At 27.5% G+C, this 27,930-nt stretch overlaps 1 protein-coding gene across 1 annotated transcript in view; it reads right to left on the bottom strand.

Annotated features, from left to right (window-relative positions):
- The window catches only part of LOC107166658 (uncharacterized), a 48,852-nt gene extending 35,897 nt beyond the window's left edge, over positions 1 to 12,955 (bottom strand). The window contains exon 1 of the mRNA XM_015515416.2: positions 12,563 to 12,955. Coding sequence (XP_015370902.1) covers positions 12,563 to 12,653 — 91 coding nt within the window. The 5' untranslated portion in view covers positions 12,654 to 12,955. The remainder of the gene's footprint in view (positions 1 to 12,562) is intronic.
- Between the last annotated feature and the right edge of the window lie 14,975 nt (positions 12,956 to 27,930).

Genomic DNA, 27,930 nt, shown 5'->3' with positions numbered 1-27,930 from the left:
TATTTTTATGAATTCATTGACAAATTAAAAAATTAATTTATTCACATGCATATATGTATAGTTTTCAATATATATTATCTATGTCTTACAATACCAAGCTTATTTAAATTTTCGGTAGCCCGAAATATTAGGTTTAATTTTTTGGAAAAAAAATAACACTTGATAATAATATCCACTCGATCCATTATACTATTGTGATGATTATCTAAAGTACGTAACACAAATAGACATGCACTTAAATCGTGTGTACAGTAAAGAAGCTTTAGAATATTATTTAGAGGTTGTTGAAGAGCTAAAACGCTTACCAAAGCATATCTAAGCAGCCTTTTCACTCAACCCCATCCCACCACCTCCACATCAGATTGTCCATAGAGCAAAAACTAAAATCCTGACTAGCTAGAACGAATTCCGACGAATAAATTCTTTTTTATAATATTATAATGCGTACTCGAGTATGTATATAAATATAAATATATTTAATATTAAAATAGCACTATAAACACATACAAGTATTGTATTCATATACATAATAACGCTGAAATATGTAAATGGCTATATTGTATATTTTACGAGTGCTTATGTATAGAAGGAGTTAGTGAGAAAGAGAAAAATGAAGAAGGCGGTGGGTTAAAAATCTCTTAAGCGCATCAACCCGCGTTCTTATCATTTCGCGTATCTGGCTGCGGTTAAATGGATTCACATCCATCCCGTTACCACTCCGCCGCTATGCAGTTCTCTCTTTCCGAGATCCGTTAATCTCCGGTCCGTGATCCGACCTATCCCGTTTTCCTTCTCCTCGTGTTCTTATTTTATCCTTCTCCACCATCACCAACTCCTCTACATACACCCCACGACTAACCCTGTCTTACTCTAGCCTTATACCCATCTCCGTCGTCGTCATCGTCACCATAATATCCTCACCCATGCTACATTGGGTGTCATTCTTATCTGCCATTTTTAAGACTTAACCAAACTAGGCCACTGTATACCGCCAGCTCCACACCTTAGGAAGATATTATGTAGGTTCGTCGTGGCAAGATGACTAGTGATCATCATCATGATCACATTCATCATCCGCATGACTGCATCATCAACTTCGCTTCGGTTATAACCTATTAGTAATGGAATTGGTATATACAATAAATGTGGTACACTTATGTTGATCCAGAATATTAGACTCGTGTCAATTGTTCTCATAATATAATTAAATAGACAGAATACACAAATATTTGAAATTTTAGTATCTATTTGAGCCAATCAAAGATGAAAATCAATAATACAGCCAAACTGACCAAGATTTTATCCCTCAAATAAACTATAGATACCTACCTCTCGATAAATAATAAGTCAAAAATCATACCTAATATTTTCGAAAAAAAAAGTACCTAATACAATAGGACCTATTGAATAGGTATAAGATTCAAGTGGAAAATAAATTATAAGAATTTTTATGAACTATGTTTTTTGATTATTAGTAGGTCGAGAATTTATCACCCTACGAATTTTGCAATTAATGTGAATATAATTTAAATTTAATTAAATATCATATAATTTCAATAAATACGCATATAGGGAGGGAATGATTAAGTTTTATACTTTTAGAGAATCTATGCATGTTTGCTTTAGTGTATAATTGGCTCGGTTTGGATCATACGCTGAGCAATAAAACATCACAATTGCAGACGGAGTTCAAAAAACGTCACAAGGCTTATATTATTATGATTGGTCGTTTGCATACTGAAAGTATCGTACACTAATCAAACTTCAATCGATTGTTGGGCACTTCAATCATAAGTTCCAGCTATATAGTTTTAGTTTTCATCGTTTCGTATCAAAGATCGTTTCGCACCATATTTCATGTACAATATAATATTATATATTAGGTACATTTTGTATAGAAAACATTATGAAATGTTATATTTTCGAATAGGTCTGTGTATGTCACCAAGCATACGTTATTTTATGGTCCGTAACTTTGTGAACGTTCAAAGATTTCTGACAAAATGCTCGGTTTTTCCTGGACCAAATATAAAATATAATATTATGCCAAACTGAGTTCATAGAATTTAACATTGACAAAGAGATAAAGTAATATTTAATAGACTCAACCTACGTTACCTATGCAAAAAAGAAATGCAAATATTCGAAAATAAAATAATATATTCGAATTTTCTATAACATATTAAGTTTATTCCTTGAATTCGAACAATTACAGTTGTTTGTATAATTAACTATTTTAACGGCATAATACGTTTGTTTAATTGTTACACAAAGATTATATTATAAGTGTATCATACCTATGTGATAAACGTGATAAGTTTTTTTTATTTCATATAATTATATAAAAATTGCGGATTTAGTTAAAGCTTTTGTTTATACAAGCGTACTTGTTGTACAGTGAAAGTATAATAAATAATAATATTTCTACTTAAGACACATTGCTTTTTTGAAATCTCATATTTCGTTAGAAATAATATATTTTTCAAGTGTACTCATATATTATATAGTATGAGTATATATATATATTTATATTATACACATTTTAATGGAATGGAAAAATTGCATCCATAAAATATTATTTTTGTATCTTTTGTTTGTATTTAATGTGTTATTTATACACTTAAGCAATGATTTTTTAACATAGTCTGTAAAAACATCAAAATATCCTTGCTGTATATATATATATATATTAGATCATTTTTTTTCTATAGTAAATATCTATAAATAACTTAATTCAGTATGGTGTCTTCTCTATGGCTTATAATAGTTATAAAATATTAAAATATGGCCACATTCAAAATCAGCAAACATAGTGTGCATTTTATAACCGTTCTGTGTATTTTTTTTTTTTATTCTTTATTATTACCTATATACGCAATCTGTACCTCATGGGTACAATAAGAGTATTAGCTGAGATAATAATATAATACATGAAAAGGCTTGATAAAAGCAGCCACCCAGTGATGACACTTAAATATTGAGATTATACATTAATTTATATATATGTATTTGGATTTATTTATATGTTTTTTTTTTATATATATAAAATATTAAGTTAACATATCTCTACACCAGTTGCGTTTTAAACGCCTTGGAGGATTTCCCGGAATATTATTCGCTGATAGAGCTTTAATTAAAGGATTGGGATGAGATGCAAGCCGATTATGGAATCTTTTATAGTAAGTGACTGCTTCTTCTTTTACAGATTTGATTTTCAGATCCACGTGAAGGGTATGATTAGAAACATAAGAGGGGGAGTTCGTTAATTTTCTTAGTGCAATATTTTGAAAAGCCTGAATACGATTTGTATTTAATTTTTTTGCATTTCCACAGAGTTGGAGACCATAGGTCCATATGGGTTTGATGAGGGATTTATACATTAGAAGTTTTATATTAAGGTTGGTGTGTTTGGTGTTTTTTATTGACTAGTAAAGATTTAAGCATAGTTCTGTGTAATTTAAAACTTTATTTTGAGGCTGATCTGAATTTGATTTTCCTATCATGATTAATTATTACTATTATTGTTATTATTATTATTATGCAAGGGCGTGAATTTAAGACTTATACTGCAGTATGCGAGTAACTTTTGAAAACCTTCTGATTAATAATTATTGAACGTGAATATGCACAAAAATTTCGCATGGGGACTATGTTCTACGAGACTTTATTAATTAAAATTAATACATTATGAAATGTAATTTATACATAATTATTTCAACAGAGTAAATAAGCGTCTGATTTTGGTGTAAAATAAATATGGTATACGGTTTAATGTATATATTATGTGTGTATAGGGAATATGGTAAATATATATAATAATACGCTTTATTACTTTTGGTAATATTGAGTAAATTGAAAAATGCACTTCATCTATGAAGACATTCGTTTATTTATATTTTTTTAGAACAATGGCCTGAGTCATACGAGTGCCTATATATATATATATATAGCTAGGTATACAAATAATTAACACGTGACGAAATTGTCGAATACCACTCAATAGGCAGCGAACTACTGACGGTGTGTATTCAATCTTGCCTATTTTAGCTCATTTGATTGTTTTAGCTCATAGAATTCTGTTTGCTGAATACTATAAAAAAATTCGATAGACGCTATTTCAAAAAAGCAACAGATTTAAGTACGTCAACCACGAATCCTAAATTATTTTATAAAAAATCGGCTGATAAAAATGCAGACTCAAACATAATAATATATTTAAAATTAATATATAAAAATGTTCTTAGTTGAGTCTGAACATTTAACAGCTGATATTTTTATAATATGTTTAAATATGTACTTTCATCTAGTTTCGTTTAGCGTTAGTAGCAGACGTTTTTTTTATGAAAGGCATTTATTTTTGCTTCATAAGAACGTGTTAGCAAAGCTGTGTTTTATAATGGTGCTTAATATAATAATATAATGATTCTTTTGCAATAATATATAATGAATAGTAAAAATCTTGTCAAAGTTGTACTCTCAACTTATTTTTCAATTAGTTTGTTTCACAAAACATAAAAGTTTAGCTATTTCGTAGCTTAAAAAAAAATCAGACTGTTTTGATGATGAAAACATTGAGCTTTGTTCAGAAAATTCGTATGTAAAACTGCTGGAATATACTTTAAAATAATATTACAATACAATAATAATATAGATAAACATTTTTATGACCCAAATTAATCAGATGACCAATCTTGTACGTGAAATTACGTCACGTATTTGAAAGTCTGTAAGAAATCAAACTGACAGACATATTTTTTTTTTATTACAAACGCTCTTCGTGTATACAATTATATTTAAATTCAGGTTTAAATGCAAAGTGTATTTATTTTTATTTTTTTTTGTTACTCTAGGAAAATGTGCCAAAGTACCTACATAAGTACATAATTCGTTGTATGCAACAAATACATCAAAGGTGAAACTTTTGTTTTGCATTTTGTTTTCGTATTTTTTTCAGGTAATTTTATTACATTTTAGTGTACATTAAATACACATTAACACATTGAACGAGCTTCTAGACTCTAGAGGCCTAGAGCATATGAGAAATTATAAAATATTGTTTTCAATATATTTGTTTTAATATTTTTAAGGTATTTCCCATCTATAGATAGCAAGTTTGACTTGTACTATTGTGAATGCGAAACGTATTTTTATTGTTCAAAGGAAGTGTTATCAACAGTTCTCAAACAAACAATAAATCATTGATTAATTAAAGTTAGATCTTTATTATGTTTATGTGTTAATTTATCGTGCTAGTTAAACTTCGGTATTTTGGTTTTGTATTATTGTTAGCTTAGCACTGATAAACAAGTGTTACAAAGGACAAAACTTAAATTATTTTTCTCCTATTTCATGTCTACCGAAAAAAAATCAAATATCGAAAAGAAATGTTTGAATTTTGAATATTTTTCAAATCATTTTTTCATCGTTTTTAGGATATTGAAATTTGGGCCTTAATGATAATGATATTACTTACATTTTTGGTTAAATTGTTTGCTTATTTTTTTAAGAAGATCTTACCTAATTGTTATTTGTAATTTTTATCCATCACTCGTGTTTTACAAATCGTATACACTGCAAAATATCTCGTCGTATAGTAGAACTGTAATAGGTAAGCCAGTTGAACAGTGATCGCGATAAGTATTAACATTAATTCTTGACGACTGACACAAGTCTTAATGGTGAATATACACTGAAATATTTAGGTACCTTCAAATATATGATTAAAGGCCAATGGAATTCGTTTGATAATAGCACCCAAAATCGATTACGTGCCACTGCAGTTTACGGTCTTGGCAATGTTCTTTGCAGGATGGGGTTACTCTATAGGTTAATTAAATTTTCACGAGTCGATTTCTTCTTTATGCATTACGTACATATATCGTAAGTATTATGTGTAAATGTGGAAAATGCTTGCACTGATAGTTGGTTTGTGTGTTTCACTTCCGTAAAAAAATCAGCTAATATCCGAGATGAATTGTGTTTTTAAAAATTTTATCGCATAACCCTTATTTATCAAAATTATTATGACGCTTAAGCCTGGCAGTTCAATCTTGATAAATTAAATTAAATCGTCATATTGACAAATAATTATAATTATAATTATTAATTATGGGTTATTAATATTCAAAAATAGGTATTAAAGTATTTTCCCTGTAATAATAATAATCATAAATAAAAAAAAAGAACAACACTATAAATATTTGTGCATAAATGAAATCACTGTATATGAATTATGTATATAAAACAAAACAAAAAAAAAATAATGGAAATATGCTTTTATAATAAAGTCATTGTTTGTACTGTGATTTATATATATGTATATAATATAATATAAATATTAAATAGGCATAAATAGTTACAATAGCATACCGTGGGTAATCATTGATTACTAATCAAGCAGTATACAATAACATTTACATTTTAATTTTAAGGTATTAAGATTTGAATTTTAAGGTATATTCAGAAATATGTTTTAAGCAGTAATAACAACAATGTATTGATTGTTGATTGATAGCAGTTTTAATAAATTTAAAATAGAGCGTAGACATTTTTAGAAAAAAATACAGTCAAAAAATAAAAATAGAAAATTACATTTGTTATGAAACGTATTGGCCATATATTTTAAAACTACGTACTGTTATTGGTATTTAAATGTTAATACTATGTTAATAATTATTACGCAACACATTTCTAAACTATTCTAAACTACATTTTGAATTAATACGAGACATGAGTACACGACAACTAAATTCGATTCAAGTGTAACTATATCCAGTAGTACATTTATTTTATCCACATATTATGTATTTATAATATATTGACACTAAATTCGTATACACAACATTTAACACAAGAGTATAATGATGTAGTAATAGTAATCATGTAGTCATTTTTTTTTTTTTTAATACCTTTTTGACTTGATTCAGTGTAGATATATATCAACAATATTGTATTTGATAGCTGAAAAAAAACTATGTGATGTTGGATCGCACGATTGATGAATACGATTAAAAATAGCATGCCGATGACGTATACAGTTTACCATGACGTATTGTACGCGACATTAAATAATCATATAATATGTATGTAAGAAATTACATGGTAAAAAATATTCGAAAATGTCGTTTCAAAATGAATAGTTTTTATTGTTGGACGGATCTCGCATTATTCAACATTTATGCAACGCATGATTTATTATTGTATTTATGCTACATATGTATAGATATTATATGCGATATAAGCTAAAGTTTTGAGTTATTTTAATGTCAACCAAAAACGTATTACCACGAGTTCGAAAAACAAGATAAAAGTAAGTAAGAAGTGGTTGGGAGAATTAATTACGTTTTTATATGAAAATGTACATTCTAGACTTTTAAAGTATTAGTTCTTACACAATAAACCCATTTGTTTCAGCGGGAAGTACATTTATTTTGCAATAATTATAGTTTAAAAATATAAAATTTACAATGATATAATTATATTTTGTACATTTTGTACATTTTGTTTTATCTGTGGTACTTATGTATCATAATTTATTATTTTTACTAATTTTTTGTTTTTTTTTGTACTATAGTTACTATTAAAATATAAATCGTGGGCGGTAAAGTTTCTTTTACTACCAATAAAAAGAAATGGGGACGATAAAAACTAGAAATAATCACGGAATCCTAGCTTATTAAATATCTTTTTTTTATTTATTTAATTATTTAATTGTGTCAATACACCGAGTATTTTTACAATGTATTAAATATCTAAATATTCTTCTCATGCAGGCAATAGGTCAGTCAGCGCTAATCATCCATATGTCAGAAATATACAAGTGTCATGGGAATTCTGCGTGATATTTTTACTATTATTATAATTTTTTCTACCTCATAAATTTAAATTTAATCTAATGTATTTCATTACAACCAGAAAAGTGCATAATTGTTAATATTATATGTTCTAGGATATTAAAATAACTAATGTATTACCTTGTTATTTTTATTACAATATAATATATTATGACATTATATAGTCAAATAATAATAGTCAATAGCTAATATCTGGAAATATTATACATACATTATATACCCAATGTATTGAATGTGCACCCAAAATTTACCCCGTGATAGAAAAAAGAGTGATAGTGATACTCGTGTGTGTGTGTGTGTGTGTGTGTGTGTGTGTGTGTGTGTGTGTGTGTGTGTGTGTGTGTGTGTGTGTGTGTGTGTATGAGAGAGAGAGAGCTGTATTGGAGTAATCTATAATTACAATCTCAGAAGTGCAGAAGTGAATAAAACGTATAATAGCTAGTATATTATAAGATACATATTAAGATATATTTTGATTGTTTTGACTAAGAATGTGTCTATCATATATACCAATTATAAACAAATTACTTTTATTTAAAATAAAAAAAAACTACATACATAGGTGTTCAATCATTTGAATTTTAAAATATTTACATTTTAAACTCGATAAAAATGTGCTCAAATTTTAAAATTTAATATCAAAACTACAAATGCAATGTTTTTATTTTTCTGTTTCAATTGACTAAAAAAAACAAAAATAATAATATATAAATATATTTATAAATATTATTGTGTGTTCCAAATGTTCAATAGAACCCAATTATTTTCCAAAAATTGTATTAATATTAACAACATTAAAAAATGCAACACGGGTAATAAAATAACAATAATAATATGATGGTATAATGCACATAGAAAATAATAACCCAATGTAATCCAAAATTGTAACCCAATGACCTATGTCACCGAGGGTAAATTTTTGATAATAAAAAAAAAAAAAAATGTACATATAGTGGTTAGACGTTTTCAGTACCTTTACAATAAATTGTACATATACCATAAGTCCATAAGTCCATAACAATAATTGAGCAACACTTACTTAATGGTCGAGATTTCCGATTATCGGTGTGTACACTCTTTGATTTGCGCGTCTATCCACAATCAACCACAGTAGGTACGTATAGGTATACTATAGTTATTATTGTTATTTGTCCAATTGGTACTAGAATAATATATTCTCATCAAGTATAAATACTCGATTGAGTTCTACATTTTGGTACACGACATAATCTATAAAAATAATGGAATAACGTCTACGTTTCTGTTTAGTGCCTACACGTTATTAAATTATACTAAAGGAGCACTGAATAAGCTCACTCACCCGTAAAATAATAAATTACAATATTATTGCTTATCGTCGTAATCTGCGGCACAGTTTTTTTATTATTATTATTATTATAAAACGTTCAACAATAATATTCATTTTTATATAGGTAGATGTTTGTTTCAGGCATGTATGTATGCATGCATAACTGTTTTATATAATATGAAGCCGATTTGTCGATGATCGTTAGGTTTTGAATTGCTCAACTATAGATCCGTAATGCAAAATATATAAGTTGTAAAATTTAACACATCCGTGTAAGCAACACTCTGTAGTCCTTCAGCACGCAAAACAACATGATTTGAACTAAGATAACAAAATATTGTGCGCCGTAAGTCGTAGGTTTTCAACATTTAATATTGCACGTATATAAAACAATTATTTTAATGTTTTTTATTCTCACAAGCTGGCTTGCGTTTTCTCTTGAAAAATTAATTTTTTTTTCACTTATGAAAATGCTGTGATTTATTACGATATGATAATAATATGTTAATATTTTACCATGTCATATTGAACTCACGCACACATTACAACTATTTACTTTTCATCGACGGGATATACTTCAGGATATATAGATAGGTATATTATTGTTGTGTACATGCCTGATAAATAACGGATGTATAATATGATAAGTCACATAATAAATAATATCGATAAGACTGTGTTCGATCGTCGTTTAATGGCAGTTTTTTGCGATAACTGAAAACACGCGTTAAACACTAACGTAGTTATTGCATAGGTATTGAAGTTTTCGTATTTTAAAATGAAATATAAAACATATCGACTTGGGAACTATGACACGATGGAATTATTTGTATTATACTACATGATGTTATAACGTTAAATAAAGTATAAAATTGAAAAAAGTAATATATATTTAACCCTCCAAAAAATATACAGAACGCAGTTATAACGTGACTATAAACTAATACGCCTGAAGGGAAATAATAATATAATTTTAAAATCCTTGTTAAAATTTACACCGCATCCTTTGTACCTACTTGAACGAGTTTTGTAAAAATATGTACAGAGAAAAAAAATATTGTAATTAAAATATTTTAGCGAAGAGTTTTTATTTTCATAATTTTATATTTAAACCACCGGCGACGATTATATTGAATTCTGCAAAGCGAACCGAGGGGACTATCTCGAATATGGGTTGTACTATATATAATTATAATGCGTATGCCATAATTCATTATTCTTATGTGATTTTGATTGTTGATAAGTAGTTTTTTCAGTGGTTCTTTATGAAATCACTAAGCGTATTAGAGAATAAATGTAAATTCATTATATTGGGATTATTGATGTAAAGACACTAACATAAACACTATATATATATATATGTCACGTACAAGTGCTCAACGCACCTTGTCAATATTTTCCCATTAAACGATTAATATATATTTTGTAAAATAAATAGTTATAGAATTATGAAAAAAAAGTTTTAAAATACAAGTTTAATTAATAAAAATAAATACATAATGTCTGAATATAAAAGTTGTTTATTTTTAAATTAACTTTATCGATATAGTGAATTGTATATTGTAAAATAATATATTTATAATATATTATATTATTATGTGATTATGTAAATTAGTATTATTAAATTTAATGTCGTATATTGACTATGTTTATATTTTAAATCTAAATTTTCTTTCTTCTTAGGTTTGTTTCTAGATATTTATTTTGTATTTATCGTGCGTTTTCAGGGAAACTGATTAATTTTTTGTGTCAAGTGGAAAGAAAATTATTTCAAAAAATATTATGTAATTAAATAAAAAATACAATTTCAACCACACTCTGTGGAGTGAAAGGCTTATTTGATAAATAATTCAAATAAAAACTAATATAATAACGCTCTCATAATTTAATTAACTTATGAACACAATAAATAACTAATACATTTTAATTTTCATTATTATGCAGCTATTAAATTTAGGTATTTTTACCACAGAAAAATAGCACATTTTTGGTCTATAGTCTGAAACAGATTTATTTATAGCAAAGAAATAAAGATATAGTGGTTATACATAATAACATAGGTAGTATCATATCGTCGTATGGGTATGGTGCATAATATATTACATTATTAACATAATGAGTTGAAGAGCACACAAAACGATTCAAATTATTTACAACTACCTATAATACTCGTGGTGTCTTTCAGATGTGTCCACTTGAGATCTTCTGTTATAAATGCCCTTACAGCATCCACTCCAGACGAAAAGAGCTTGATGTGGTGAAAGTGGAGAATTTATCACTAAAAGTGGTTATTATGAACCAATATACTCATAATAATATGTGCGATAAAATTATATATGTTTAGGCACTGAGTGCATATATATACATATCGTATTATATGAAGGTGTGATTTCCCGGAGTAGGTCGAAGTGAAGTCCTCATTTTAGTACGACGAAGAAAAAAATCTAGTGTTACTAAAATTACGTATACGTTGTTTCATGAAAAATGTACTGAACTATTTTTAGCTTAATATCTATTGTTTGTTGACAGATACTATAAATGATCTATCTAAGTCCTCGAAGTCATCGAAATGATTTCATTATCTTATAGCGACGGTGTTGGTCATAAAATGCTATATATTATATTTTTCCCTCACGCACCAACGATGAAAAATATTTATATCATTATGTGAAATCAAACCTGAAACTTGTTGGCATTTAAAATATTCGAATTTAGTCCATAACTTAGAAGTGGTTCCCCAAAATTGTTAATTTCTTTTCATCAGATTATATTATTTTTTAGTATCAGTGGTTATCTACAACCGTACAGTGTGAGTGTGTGTGTGTGTGTGTGTGTGTGTGTGTGTGTGTGTGTGTGTGTGTGTGTGTGTGTGTGTGTGTGTGTGTGTGTGTGTGTGTGTGTGTGTGTGTGTGTGTGTGTGTGTGTGTGTGTGTGTGTGTGTGTGTGTGTGTGTGTGTGTGTGTGTGTGTGTGTGTATGTGTGTGTATGTGTGTGTGTATGAGAGAGAGAGAGCTGTATTGGAGTTCGTTTAAAACAAAAATATAAATTTCATCATCTGATTTATTGTTGTGTGTATATATATGGCAAAATGTATATCATTAACTTGATAATTCTATGCTTTAGATAGTCAATCTATTTGGTATGCAATAACAATATTCACAGTTTTTGTATTAAAATGTACTTTCGTTAAATTAATATGTAAAATGTGTTAAGACAACTTTAATTTAATTTTCCATTTATAAAATGCTTTTGGCCATTTCGTGATCATCAGATTTCTATGACCACATTTTCAGCAATTGTGTTTGTCATTCCCGTAGAATTTGATTACAGATCGGCTCAATTTACTTGGGCCTTGGGGGTAATAGTGATATCGGAGCACCTATGTAATAATATCACTCACCCGAAACCAGAGCCAATAACACCGATATCAGACAAATTAAGGCGACAGCCCGTGGTCTCCTGGCCGTCGGCGTCGTCCGAGGCGGCTCCATCCGAGGCGGCCGATTTCCGCGTGGCAGACACCGCTCTAGTGTTCGGTCACCACGACAGACACAAACGGATGCGTCAACACAGTTGAGGATAACGGACAAGACCACCAGAAACCGGATATTTGGTCGATTGTGTCTACTCCCGGTTGTGCGAAATATTAAACATCATAAACTAAAAAATCGCTACGACCGTGTGCCACGTTATCGAGTGGTGCGTGAATGTGATCGTGTTCGGTTACGTACGGTATAGTCGGTGTTCACGTTTGCGCTTTCAGTACGGTCGCCGACGTGGTACTGACTGAGGCAGCAGCGGCGACGGTGGCGGCAATTCGAGAGCGCCGCGTCTGTGTGCTCCGCCCCGGCCAAACGGACGGAGAGCGGCAAGTATCGGAGGGAAAACGTCGACGCCGCCGCCGCCACCGACAGGAGGAGACGAGAAAAAACGAGATCGACGGACCGAGCACACGCGTAGTCACGTCATTATACGTATCATCGTCTATACACCAGTAATATATTAAATAGTCGTACGTAGATCGGGGCGATGTCAGAAAAACTGCCAGTCGCTCTTATTTTTCCTATTTCGCCTTGGTTAACTTTTATTTATTTGCACGTACGATCTTCTCAAATGTTCCACCGACCTAACCTTCGAATATTTTCCCGTTATCCTAATACAACAATACAAAATATGTAATGATTTAAATAATGATTGGGATTTGGCCGCGTTGAAACCTATAGTGTATTCGTTTACTCATCACTTTATTTTATGCGTGCTGCAGTTCTTAGTGCAGTTACACGTCTCGTCATGTTATTCGCTCAATGAATCGACGCTTAATCGCGAAAATACCTTATACTAGAAAAAATATAACCTATCATGACGTATGTCACTACATGATAATTTATATGTACGCACTGTCATACTAGACACTCTTTTAACAATTATATATATACATATATGATTGATTAAGTAAATTTATAAAAGAACAATGCAGATAGAATTCATTTAAATGAGTTGTTAGTTTGTTACTTAAACTGCAATTTTTGAATGTTCAAATGTATTTTGCAGTGTTTTTAGTGGTATCTTGTCTCTTTTATACGTAAGTACTTAATGAACATTATTAAAAAAACAGATTCCTCTAAAAACGAAATATTTTCAAAACTATTTTTTTTTTTTTTTTTGATACAACAGAAGAAAACATAATGTATATTTTTTATCAAGTTCCAGTAAATAAATTGGAAATAGTCGAGTAGTTTTATCACTTATTTCTTTCTTTATCATATAGTCCATAGATATAAAAGCATAATAATTAAAAAGCAGAACCATACTATTTATCCTGGACGTAAAACTTGCCGACACAGCACTGCTTCGCTCATTATTTTTTATTCTATCTCAGTGCGTTTATACAACCATAACAATTATAACCTATCACGCAGGACCATAGTTATGTTGTTATAGTGTATAATATATTTATATTGTATTGTTGCACCTCTGCTGTTTAAAATGGATAGGGTTATATTCATAGAACGAAAACGAAGTTTTTGGATGGTTATTACGACCACAATAATTTGTTAAAGAATTATAGCAATCATTGCATAAAACTTTAATCAAAATTATTACGTGGCTGCTGTGACATCTTATGTTCGTGTTCTTTACAAGAGCGAAGTCATAAATGTCATTGTGTGGTTGGAGAACTATAACTACATTTTAATTACAATCATTGTTATTAAATTTAATCTGGCGTGTAACGTACGCGTACTCGGCAACACTTTTAAACTGACAAAAAAAAAAAATTAAAACTTACTTTTGATTTATTATTAAAATACTAATGAATAAAAAAAAAATATTGAAATCTTTTCATAAAATCAATATCTGCGATGATAAAAGTGGTGAATCTAGAAATATTTTTTCTTGATTAACGTGGTATTATTTCGTGAATGCATAACATTTAAACTCGTGTATTACCTCCAGTCTTATAATATTGCCAAGGGCCAAAACAAGAATAATGATTACAATTTTAGTACTTCGTGAACATGATACACATGTAACATAATTAAATTAAATCTATTCAAAAATGTTGTTAGATATCGTTAGAATAATTGTGTTAGACGACCATTTAAAATTATTTATAATTTTTGAAAACCACAGCCATAATATTGTTCATTACAATTTATTGGCGCTTAAAAAATGTAGACCTACTTAGAATAAGCAGCAGCTGAAAGAAAATAAAGGAAATATAATTGAGTAAAAACAATTGTGTAGGTTATCGTTCAAGATTATAAAAATTGAATTTGATGTATTTAATATTTTTTTTCGATTGGTGTCGTTAAAACAGAAATTCAGGAAATTTAATGAATACATATAAAATACTAAGGTGAATATGTATTATAATTGATGGGTACATATATATATGAATATAAAATATTACATAAGGTGAAACTGTATTATAATTTATAGGTACCTGCATCATTATAGAATACTATAATTATTTATCACTTAATCAGTTAAGTTATCGTATTGAGAACTATTCTTCAATATGTCTGACTTCTGATGACAAATAATTTTATTTAATATACATTACTTAAATTAAATATAATGTACAGTATGTTAAATTATTTACGTTCCAGATCAGGAGTTTAAAATATCGAGCACTAAAAATAATTATATAACTGTAAAATGTATTAAATCTCTAGTCGTATAGATATATAATGGTACACTATAATTTAATGATTTAAAACCACTTCATCCTTTAAATGTAAATTTGTTCTGTTCATAAACCCTAGTTAACAATCACTTTTTATATTCATTACCTACAATATAATGTTGAATAAAACTAAAAGGGCGTTTTTGGTTTTTCATACTGTTAAGTTGATTATAATTGAATTCTACAATTTAGAGTAATATTGTACAATAAGACGTACAGATGTACAGTTCATTTTTGCATATAAACATGCAATCATTACTCTCTAATTACTAAGAATAATTCAATAATTATCAGTAATATTTAAAAAAAAAAAGCGGGTAAGTCGTGTATGTCGCGCTCTGCTGTACAGTAGAGGTTACAAGTGGGTTACTGTAACGGATGGAATTAAATTTGAATCCAATGATATTATATCATTGTATATGAAAAACGATTCTGGGCGAAGACGATTTATTTGTCTAGGATATAATATTATAGATTATTAAAAATTTTCAAATCTTAGATTTAAAAAGAAAAATTTTTATGAATTTCTAGTTTGAAATAATTTGCGAATTTTCGTGATTTTTACATATGTTGTCAAAATTCAAACTTTGAATGCTTATAAAAAAAAATTGTGACTATGTATTTCTTTTATTTTTCAACTGCTATTGTAAAAATATGTTAGGAGACTTGTATTAAATTTTCAAATCTTAGATATAAAAAAGAAAAACTTTTATGAATTTCTATCTAAGATAATTTGAACATTGCCGTAATTTTTACGTATTTAGTCAAAATTTGAACTTTAAATGCTTATAAAAAAAAATCGTGCCTATGAATTTTTAATATTTTTTAACTGCAATTGTTACAATGTGTTAGGAGCCTTGTATTATATTTTCAAATCTTAGAATTAAAAAGGAAAACTTTTATGAATTTCTATCTAAGATAATTTGAACATTGCCGTAATTTTTACGTATTTAGTCAAAATTTGAACTTTAAATGCTTATAAAAAAAAAATTGTGACTATATATTTCTTTTATTTTTCAATATTTGCTATTGTAAAAATATATAATGAGCCTTGTATTAAATTTTCAAGCTTTTCTACCGAACAAATAGATTTTTATCGATATTTATAGAAAAAAAAAACTAAAAAAGTTGAAAAATTAAAATGTCAGTAAACAGCTCAAAACAAATTTAAATATTTTGAAAATTTTGAAAATTTAATCAAATATATAAAATGCCTATATAAACATTCAATCAAAATTTCAAGTATCTGCGGTAATTTGTTTTAAAGTTACACCAAAATAAGGAAATCGCTAAAAGTGAAAAACCAATGTTGTAAAAATTTAAATTTCAAATGCTCATAAAAATTTAATTTGAATTTCCGGTGGAATTTTTATTTGTGATAAAGATTGAAAAACTTGTAAGGAATCTTGTATTAAATTTTTAAATCTTAGATTTAAAAATAAAATTTTTTATGAATTTCTACCTTAAAATAATTTGTGAATTTTCGTGATTTTTCGTGATTTTTACGTATTTTGTCAAAATTCAAACTTTGAATGCTTATAAAAAAAAATTGTGACTATGAATTTCTTTTATTTTTCAATTGCTATTGTAACAATATGTTAAGAGCCTTGTATTAAATTTTCAAGCTTTTCTGCTTAACAAATAAATTTTTATCGATATTAATTTAAAAAAAACTAATAATGATCGAAAATTTCAAATGCCTATGAATAGTTCAACTTAAGTTGAAATTTTTTGAAAATTGCATGGTAAATAGAATATACTTATATAAACATTCGGTGAAAATTTCATGTATCTATGGTCATTTGTTTTAATATTACATCAAAAACCAAAATCGTTTTAGTTGAAAAATGAGTGTGCGTAAAATTTCCCGTTTTTCCCTTAATTTTTACTTTGTTTTTCTCGATTATTTAGAAAAGTATTAAGAATTTTTTACTTTTGACCCCCCAAAGTACCAACTAGATTCACTTTCTGATCGAACGAGGTACTGAAGTCAAAATCAAAGCATTTTTACTGCCCCAAAACATGATAACAGACACACCAAAAATAAAAACACACATCATGGTAAAATCAATACATTCATCGCTCCGCTCAGAATCTAAAATCTATAATATTAAATCCTTACATAGGTTTTTTTTCAAAAAATTACTTTTATATAAAACATTTAACAACCAACAACAATAATTAATTGTTTATAAAAAATTAAAATTCATAAATAAATAGTAATTTAATGTTGATTGCAGTTAAATAAATATAAATATATATAATATTATTATTCACAAAGTTTAATAATTTTCGAACAAACTATGCTTATAATATTTACAATAATTTATGGTTCATTAACCATTTCACTAGAAAAATTTTGCACTATGCAAACATAATAAATATTATTGCCATACATTTTTGTAAAAATTAATTTATATTTTGATAATTTAAAGCTGTATACAACCAAAGTGTAATACAATATTATTCTGACATTATAATAAACTATACCAGCAGTCCCTACTACATGGCCCGTGGACCACATGCTCCCCACACTAAAATTATACATGCTAAAATCCAAAATCTAAATTTTAAGAAAAACATTTGTGTCATTCATGAACTTTTTCTAAAATACATTTTCTTAACTAAATATATAGTCTCATTTTACTATTTCTCACTAAATTCAGTGAACAGTTGTACATTTTTATATTGTAAATTATTATTATTAAAATCGTGAACATAAATTACTGTTATTGAATAGTTTTTTTTCAATCAAGCCAACCAAGCCCCTCTATATATTGTGCTTATTGTAAAAACATTTCATAAACATTGTAAGTGGACCGCAAGTAATTTAAAAAAATTATATGTGACACTTTCTTAAGTGAGAACTGAGGACGGCTGAACTATAAAATTATCATAACATTGATTTATAATGAAAAAAACTTATAAGTGAAAATATTACGACATAACAGTTATGTTAAAATGTTAATATAAACTAATATGAAATTTGTATTTCAATATTATAATAATCTGAGGTGACAAGGCGCAATGGATAGGCATTTTAGGTACATTTCTGTCATGCGGGTCATGCATAGTACATCATAATAAAAACAATATATTATTATTTCAATTATAATATTTTAAATATAATAGTATCGTCATAATATTATAACGAAGATAAATGTGAAAATCTAAGTTTACCTACAACGTCATAGAATACACTACGATGACTGAATACAATTGCTGTACATATTAGCAAAATAGTATGTTGTCACATTGTTTTTAATTATTGAAAACCACAAAAAAGTGAAATTCTAATGCAAACTAGATATTATTTGATGATCATCGTCTCGTCGGAAACATAGTTTCGTGGAGGTTGATTATAACAAAATTATTATATACCGCGTATCTAATAATTGATGCACTGGTGTACTTCAAAAGGCCGAAGAGTGGTATCTTGTTCGAGTGTACACAACACACGTTACTATGATGTATTGTGTATGGCGTATAATATATTATAATATTAATATACATTACACCGTATTAGTTCGGATAATGATAACAATACTAGTGCAGCCATTCTCTCGAAACACTCCTTATTGTCGGTGTATTAAGCGCGTATATTATATTTTATGTTATTATATAATTGATTTTGTCGGTCATATTGTATTGTAGATGGCTCACATGATGTACAACGTGATCTCGTGTTTTTGTAATAATAATTGACCTCGAGATTTGTTTCATGCCGTCTCATAATAACAATACCTGCACTCCGGGAAAAGCGGAGTCGGCACTATTTCGCCAGTATATTACACAATACTCGCGTAGGTATGTGATGGCATTTATTTATTACTATGTAGGACATATATTATGTATCTATTTTATTACTCTTATTATGATTGTCTATCCCGGATTTTGTGTTTAATATTAGATTTAATATTAATTTGTATTATTATTTCGTATTATATTATATACATATATTTTTGAAGAAATAGCGTAGTAGTTGATTTACAATAACATTATAACTATCATAATACTATTTTAAAATAGTTATTATTATTGATTTTAGGTTTCATTATTATTATATGTCAACGAGGATTTTTTTTTTTTTTTGATTCCATGTGGGTTGACATAATAATGCAGTAAGAAGAAAAAAAATATCAAAGCTTTTTTTAAATAATTGGAAACATAATAGGAATTGAAACTGGAATTTATACCCAAAACTAGTTTTCGAATATACCGCTATAATTGTTTGTTTGTGTGATTCAGAAACAAATAACTATATTATAGACGTGATATTGTCACTAAATATTCATATTGTTATATTAACATCTTACTAGTCATTGATTAATTTCTAAAATAGTTTGCGCTATTTATATACGATTAAAATGTTCAACTTTTATCAGTATATTTTCGATATCAAAAATTTTTGTTTGAGAGTAAACCAGTAAACCACCTTAAATAATTTAATTTGAAAACTCCTCATATTATTTTTAATTTTACTGTATTATTCTAATTAAAATTCATCAACAATACATAATATCCAATATTCAGAATGTATTATAAAAATATTTTTAAGAATTTTGAGTTATTTACTATATGCATTTAAAATTTTAGAGTTTTCTTAGGTTTTAATTTTTTTTTTTTTTTACTAAAAAAAAAATACTTCGAAAACCAGGATATAAATATAGGATTTTCTGATAAGGTGTTATTTACATTTTTATTTATATTTTTGAATTGTTAATATGAAATTATCTAAAATTGAAAATCATTTAAATATGATCCTCTTGTGGTTTAACAGATGGAAAATCCAAATAAACGAAGCTAAATCTGTTCAAGTAATTTTCTCACTACGAAATCTCAATTCTCCACCTGTTACCTTAAACAATCTAACAATTCCAAAGGCAAATTAAGTTAATTATCTTGGTTTACTCTTGATACGTTTATAACCTTAACCTTAACCTGGAGCCCACACATACAACTTAAACGTAAACCTTTTAATTCCAATCTTCATATCCGTAGACTACTCTTAAAATCCAAACTTTCCCTTTCCAATAAACTTATTATATACAAATCAATAGTCCAACCAGTTTGGACATACGGTATCCAGTTATGAGACAAGGCAGAACCATCGAACACCAAAACGCTTCAAGCTTTTCAATCCATCTGCCTACGACTAACAACATCTTATTTGTGGTACTTCACAAATAATAATCTATACAACGACCTAAAAATTCCTACACTCCATCAATTAGTAAAATTATATTAATTTAAATTTTATACCAACTTCAACCCTCACAGTACCCATTAATAAATCACCTTTCTTCCACCTCACTTTCTGGTAATGTACGTAGAAGACTAAAAAGACATTTTTGTTGTGTTAAGTTTGAATTCTATAGCAAACCTATAACCATTATTTGACTGACTTTGAGCAGATATATTCTAACTTTTAAGTAACCATACTGTTACTAACCACACTAATTATTAGTATGTATTTTAATAAAAATGTTATGTAAATGATTTTATGTTTTAAAAATACTGAGAAATGTTTTCTTTTCACCTAACTGTACTATTGGTCCAAATTTCTACTTGAAACTTCCTAGAAGTTGAACAAACCGCATTTTTACCAGCAAAATGCTTTAAGACACAAAATTGAGAAAAAATAATTGTTATTGTAATAATTTGATCGATTTTCTCAAAATCTAAAATATAACTACTTTCATTATTATCACAGTATGACATTGTGTATACAAATTAATTATGGGATAGTCACTATCGGTAAACTACTTTAAATTACAGCACATTTTTTACTACGTTTTTTTTTATTGTTAGGTCACCAAGTTGCATTACTTGAAAACAACCTCAATATTTATTGAAGCAGCTTTACAACGATGTCAAATGATGTTTGCGATGATAAGCCAACATTATATAATAACTTTTACAAGTAATGTTTAGCCGTTTAGGTCGGAATAATTAAAGCAATATTAATAAATTTACTGTGTATTTGAATGTCAATAAGCAAAGAGCGAGTTATTGTTTACATTAATGCAACGTTATCTCATATTTACGTACACGCGTATACACAATACACAAGTCGTTTTTTTCATAAACTATAAATTATTATGCTATGAAATTGATGGACTCAGCAAACATTATACCACCTCTTGCATAAAGCTCAATGCATATTTTAATTTGAAGGCTGAATATTATAAAACAATAAATCTGCCTTAGGTACTTATACAGGTATATATATATATATTATGAATGCTCTAAGCATAATAAGTCAATGGGTGGTGCCAAGTGGAATCTAGTGCTATTAATCTAATACATTTTTTCCATTTTTTTTTATCAGTTTACAATAATAATCGGTAAATTTAGAATTAGGACTACACATTATGATAGTTAATACTATTTTTGGCATCGAAAATATGATAGTAATACCTAATTTTTATTCGTCTGTCTATAAAAAAGTGCATAAACGTATGATGTATATTATGTGGATATGCGAAAACTCGATTATTAATTAAAATGCACACGCGACATATGACTTGTAAAAAGAGTAAAAACTCTTGCTGTGACGGTAAAATCGATCAGGACAAAACAGATTCTTTTAAACTCGATGTTATTTGAGCAGACTTCATGGCATTTTACAAAATATATTATGCATTACGGAAAATTGTTTACATACATTCAACTATTATATATTTTAAGCATCATATGCCACATAATTAAACGGTTCAAAGTAGTTTGTTTTTGATATATTAATTTTGATTCTGCTACTTCCCCAATCATTATTGCTGGTTAACTTACACATATCATAATATAGAAGGTAGTAGGCCCATACTTGGTCTAACTGTTTGTCTTGATATAAATAATTTACAGCATTTTCAATACAAACTATCTCATCATTGACATTATGTCATTACATAACAATATAATATGTTTAAGAAATGTTTTTTTAGTTTTATTAGGTATATGTTCTAATACATAATATTTTATTTATAAACCCAATATCGAGTAATAAAAAAGAATAATAATACCATCATTTAAAAAAATTTAAAATGTTACCCAAAACTATATATTATAATATATTATTTTAACTATAATCATAACGATGCCAAAAATTACAAAAAACATGTAATGCACTCATTATCAGTAACTTTATCATATTGTTTGATATTTATATACAATAATTTTGACCATATATTTCCTGAATAACGTGAAAACCTACTTTGCTTGAGCGTTGCATAACACACATTCAGCATATGTTGCTAATCTAATATTATATCAGAACTAACCTAATAACTGAATATAATACTAATTAATAAACTTAAAAACTATTAGCTTGTTAGTACTATAATATTTTCTATTTGGTTAATATTTAAAGGTTTTACTCATACCGTATAGTGTTACATTAAGAAAAGTACTGAATTGCGTAAGCGTTAAAATGGGTAGGTATTTTTTAATAATAATAATATATCAATATGTGGTAAAAAAAAAAAATACAAAAACCCACAGAAATCATCAAAAAACGACGATGCAGCGTCATATACTTAGAATAAAATAGGATTATAAATAAATAATTGATAACAGTTTCTGTCATGTTATTTATAATATTATCAAGATTCAATACCACCGTCGATGCACAAACTCCTCCCACATACATCCTTTTATCTACCCTCTCCGACCCACGGAAATTATAATTTAACTCACACATCAATTTATTATACTTATATCGTGTTCTATCTACGTTACGCGTGCCCATGACGTTGCTTATACGCACTTCAGTGCACTTGATCGATTCACAATTTCGAGTAAGTATTTAAATGCGCGTAACCTATTGAAATTATAACGCATAAGAGGCTTGTGCGCTGTGTACAAATTTTAGGGAACGTTACTTTGTGCATGGGCTGAGAAAATATTTAGGAAAATTGCATCCAGAAAAATGTCGATTCACCATTTTTCAGACAACGGATTTATCTTACTGACTTTGACCATGTTCATAAATAATAATTGTTGGCCAAGATTCTTTTGACATAATTGAAAGACAAGAAAGTTACCTAAAATTATAAATTTTATACTCAAGTAATACTTAAAAAACTTTATTCAATATATATTTTACTACATTTATTAATAGTAAGTTAGTAAGTAAGTTGCCTAATTTTCCTTCAGAAAAAATGTTTTCTGTAACATTACCACAAATATTTTTTTATTATTCAAAACAAATTGAATTTCGAACATTAATTTTGAAGTATTATTTTGACAACGTGTTATCATTGAACAATTTTATAATTTTTGGAAAATTTTTGTGCAGAGTAAATGTTTTTCGGATCAGTTGACATTTTTCTGAACATGACTCATTTTGTTTGTATGTGAAGTTCCATAATCAAGGTTTATAATATTTTACTGATTTATAAATATAAGAGAATCAATAAGTATTTATATTGAATTTTTTTTTTTTGCATTACTTGAAGTCAAAACCAACAGAGGAAAATCAAATAATTTTCAATTTGTTTAATATTTAAGAACTGATCATTGCGACATGATAGTGTGTATTCTATTATTGTCTTAATGCGGCAGGTTTTTTTATACGTGATGGTTGATACCTGTTTAGGCCAGAAAGTTCTCCGACAGTTATAAATTGCCCTTTTTATTGCCGATAAAGGTTATCTAGATGGTACTTTTATATGGTCATTATTCTATTTTCTCAGTTACTAGGCAAGTCGATTGATGCACTCCATAAGACTTATGACCACAATATACAGTATTACACTATTATACTACTCTATAATGCTCTAAAACTTCTTAAAACGTAATTCAAACATGTTTAATGATTGTGAGTCTATAAATATTTGCTAATAAATAATATATTATTATAATATTTACGTTATTGATGATTACTATAATCTCAGTCCTTTTTTATTTCCATTGGGATACATTTTAATATAAAAATTAAAAATAATTAAAATTTCCTGTTGGTTTTAAAAAAAAATATACAAATATATTAAGATTTTAGATGAACTTGTAGAAAACTGATCAGGCATTGCCAAAAATCAAATTTTTTTGTTGACTATGTTGCTATTGATTTTCACACTTGAATGAAAACAATACAATTCAGTCAATCTATATCTGCATGTACTAAACGAGAATATTTTTCACGTTGAATCACAAAATTTAAACTATATGTCAGGATTTTATTATTTACGCATATTGTACATTTATTGTAAGATCATAAGTAAAATTTTGGGTTACTAAGTTTTTATTAGTAAAGTTTTTGACAGGTTTAGCTTTGGAGAAAAACCCGTTTAATGATGGTTTTAAATATACTTTCATAGTTTTTTTTTTTTTACTTTATACACAAATCATAGTATTTTAAACTTTTTAGTTTTAACACTTAACACTTTTACTGATTTTTTTCCAGAATACTTTCGAGACTCACTTATAAATTCGTTTATTTATATTTAATATAACCTGAAATTAACTCAGCACTTGAGTCAGTTACTTTTTATCTGTATATTAAAAAATGAATATATTTTCTAGTAAAATGTATATATTATATAGAACGAAGTTGATTTTTTTTTTATTTATTGATCCAAGGCTAATAAACGTTTAACAAGTGATTAGTAATTAATGTGCCTTTGATTAATTTCGATGTGCAGAACATATTTATAGTTGATGGAGTCATACATTGATTTACGTGTTTTGTGCAGATTAACTTGAATTTAGTTACCTCCCCACTCAACCGCACCCACACAATCAACAGAATATCGTTATTTTATTACAAATTACAATTTAATCGAAACTCCATTTTTTTTTTTTTTTTTTTAAACAATGATAATAAATTTCCCCATTCAAAATTCCACTGTTCATAACTATAATGTTATTGAATTATTACTATAAGACATTACTAACCAAATTTTTCCATGTCCTCAGATCAATCAAGACTGCTCAAATGTATGTAAGTCAAATACGTTAAAATATGATATAAAAAGAAATAAATGTAATGCTAATGATCTTAGTTTTCAAAGCAAAAATTTATAATTTCAAGACCAATAAAAACAGTAATAATTTATGGCTCAAATTTTGTTGCGTTTTCATGTTTTTTTTTTTTTTTTTTAAACTTAATAATTGATTTATAAATTAACTATAAATTATTTTACTAAAACATAAACGTATTAAATTTTTCAAAATACTTAAAATTTGACTACACAGTAAAAAAAAAAAATAAGAATTGCGATTTTCTCTTGTAAATAACGGAATAAATAATTTGTATTTTTCAACTACTAAATTATAACTGTAATTATACATAATATTATAAAATGTTGAATGAAAGTACAATTGAAACTATTTCATTTAAATTTAATACCAACATTATAAAACAAAGAAGTCGTTGTTCTACATGGTTAGATTTGCCGTGGGCAGTGGCCAGTGGACATTAGTAAATGATATGCGTACAATAATTTACCACAATAGATTATAATATGTTATTACTTTATTAGCGTTACATGGTTCACTTAAATATATAATTGTTGTTCGCTAGTTTACGGTAGGCGCATGAACAATTGATCTCAATTTAATTTTAATTGACCCCAAGCAGTAGAGTTGAATATAAAATGCAATAATAAAAATAATAGTAAACATTTAGTTGACAGCACGCGTAAATTAAATTCAAAAAATTAAATAAAAATATAACGGTGTGAGAGAAAAATTATAATGTATCGCTGTTCAGGTATCGATAAGTTTATCACACATCAAACTACGGTGATGAAAATAATACTTTACCGTTTACGTACTCTATCATTAGTAAACATTACACAATCACTTTATTATCTACATCGAATATTTCGGCGCATTTTGATCACTTTTGAATTGGAACAATTAGCCAATAACAATGGACATACTATAAATATATACTCTAGTAACTATGCTGTTAATCAGCCACTCACAATGATTAATGAGTGATGATGCCGATCGAAATGTATAGCTATATCTTTGCAATATTTATAGGTCATTCATATACTGAACTATTTTGTAGTTTTTTGGATAGTTTATTAATTGTTATTATTATCCATAATATTGGTGAGACCAATGCTTTTGTGTTTATAAAACGAAGCGCACGATCGATGAAGATCTGAAACCACTTATCTATATTCGATTCAAGTAAATAGCAAGAGGTAAATATTATAAATATTATAATATTTTTCACTGTAAGACAGCTTTATATACGCTTAAAATACTTTGGCAACGGTATACGCGCTGATAATGATAAATTATATAAGTTTTTTTTTTTAAGATGAATCTTACTCCTTGAGGGTTCAATATTTATTCCAGAGTATTAAATCCATATGACATAATAAACGAACAAAATGTACAGAAACAATAAATATAATGACATTGTAAATGTTATAATATTTTATAACAGCAAGGAGAGTGTAAAATGTGTGCGAACAGCTTGAGTTAACAATGTTAAGATGTTAACATTGTTCTTAAGATGACGGTAACCAATAACCATGCATTTGTTGTTTCCGTCCAATAAACATATGACATGGCAAATTTTTGTATTCTAGTTTCAATAGCATACTGTTAGTCTTGATATAAGAGTGAATTGACCGATTATATAATTTTTAAATCAGAACATAATCTTTACTTCAGCTTCGAAATTTAATGCATATTTGATTTTTTTAATTTTTAAGCGAGATATGAGAATTTTTAATTTGTGATATTTCTCATAACAAATGTACTTAATTCGATATGTCTTGCTCGAAAATTGAAATAATAAAAAATCGCTGTAGCTTAAGCACAAGTAATATTTTTATCTAAAAGTTTGCTAATAGATTGGTCCATTCTAATATAAAAACTAAAAGCACATTACTGAACCTCGTCCTCTCAAACATTTTAAGTGTTAAAACAATATGACAGATAACTACTCATATAAAAATAAATTTCAGCTAATAATTTTTAAGAAACATATTGTTACATTTAGTTTAATAAAATTAGTTAAACTATGAACAAAAACAATTCCTCAGTAAAAAATAAAATTTTGATCACTCGTAAGAATAATTTTTTTTAAACACATTATATTAAATGGAACTTGGAAGAAAACAAGAAAACTTAATCTCTTAGAAGAGATTAGTTCCGGAAGACAGTAATATATTTACTGTTTCAATAATTTTACTAGAACAATGATTCGCGTTTTAATGAAAAAATATTATATAAATATTACATATTATGTACTTTCAGCGTCTATATTCATATAAAACTATTTAAAACATCGTCATAAGCCCGTTGCTCATTAATGTTCATAAATAGGGATTACGAAATAACACTTAGTTAAGTTTGGGCTACGGATAAAGTACCTATGTATATATGTATCATCATAATATAATTTTCAGAAAAATAGTGAAAAGCAATATATATTAAAAAAAGTATTAATGTACAGTTGATAAAGTTTTCAAATTATTCATTGTTATTTGGGTAGTGTACTTGAACTCGGGGTCGCAATCCAATCTCTTATTAAGTCTTCTTAGAATAAAAAAAAACTATAACCACCATAGTAGGTACCTACTTAATTTCGAAATTAAGTTTATATTTCTATGGTATTG

This window comes from Diuraphis noxia, unplaced genomic scaffold (genome assembly GCF_037042655.1).
Source record: "Diuraphis noxia isolate RWA-SAM2 unplaced genomic scaffold, SU_Dnox_SAM2 contig0003, whole genome shotgun sequence".
NCBI classification, from domain to species: domain Eukaryota; kingdom Metazoa; phylum Arthropoda; class Insecta; order Hemiptera; family Aphididae; genus Diuraphis; species Diuraphis noxia.
Note: the sequence above shows the minus strand (reverse complement) of the source record. Positions and strands in the feature narration are given on the sequence as shown.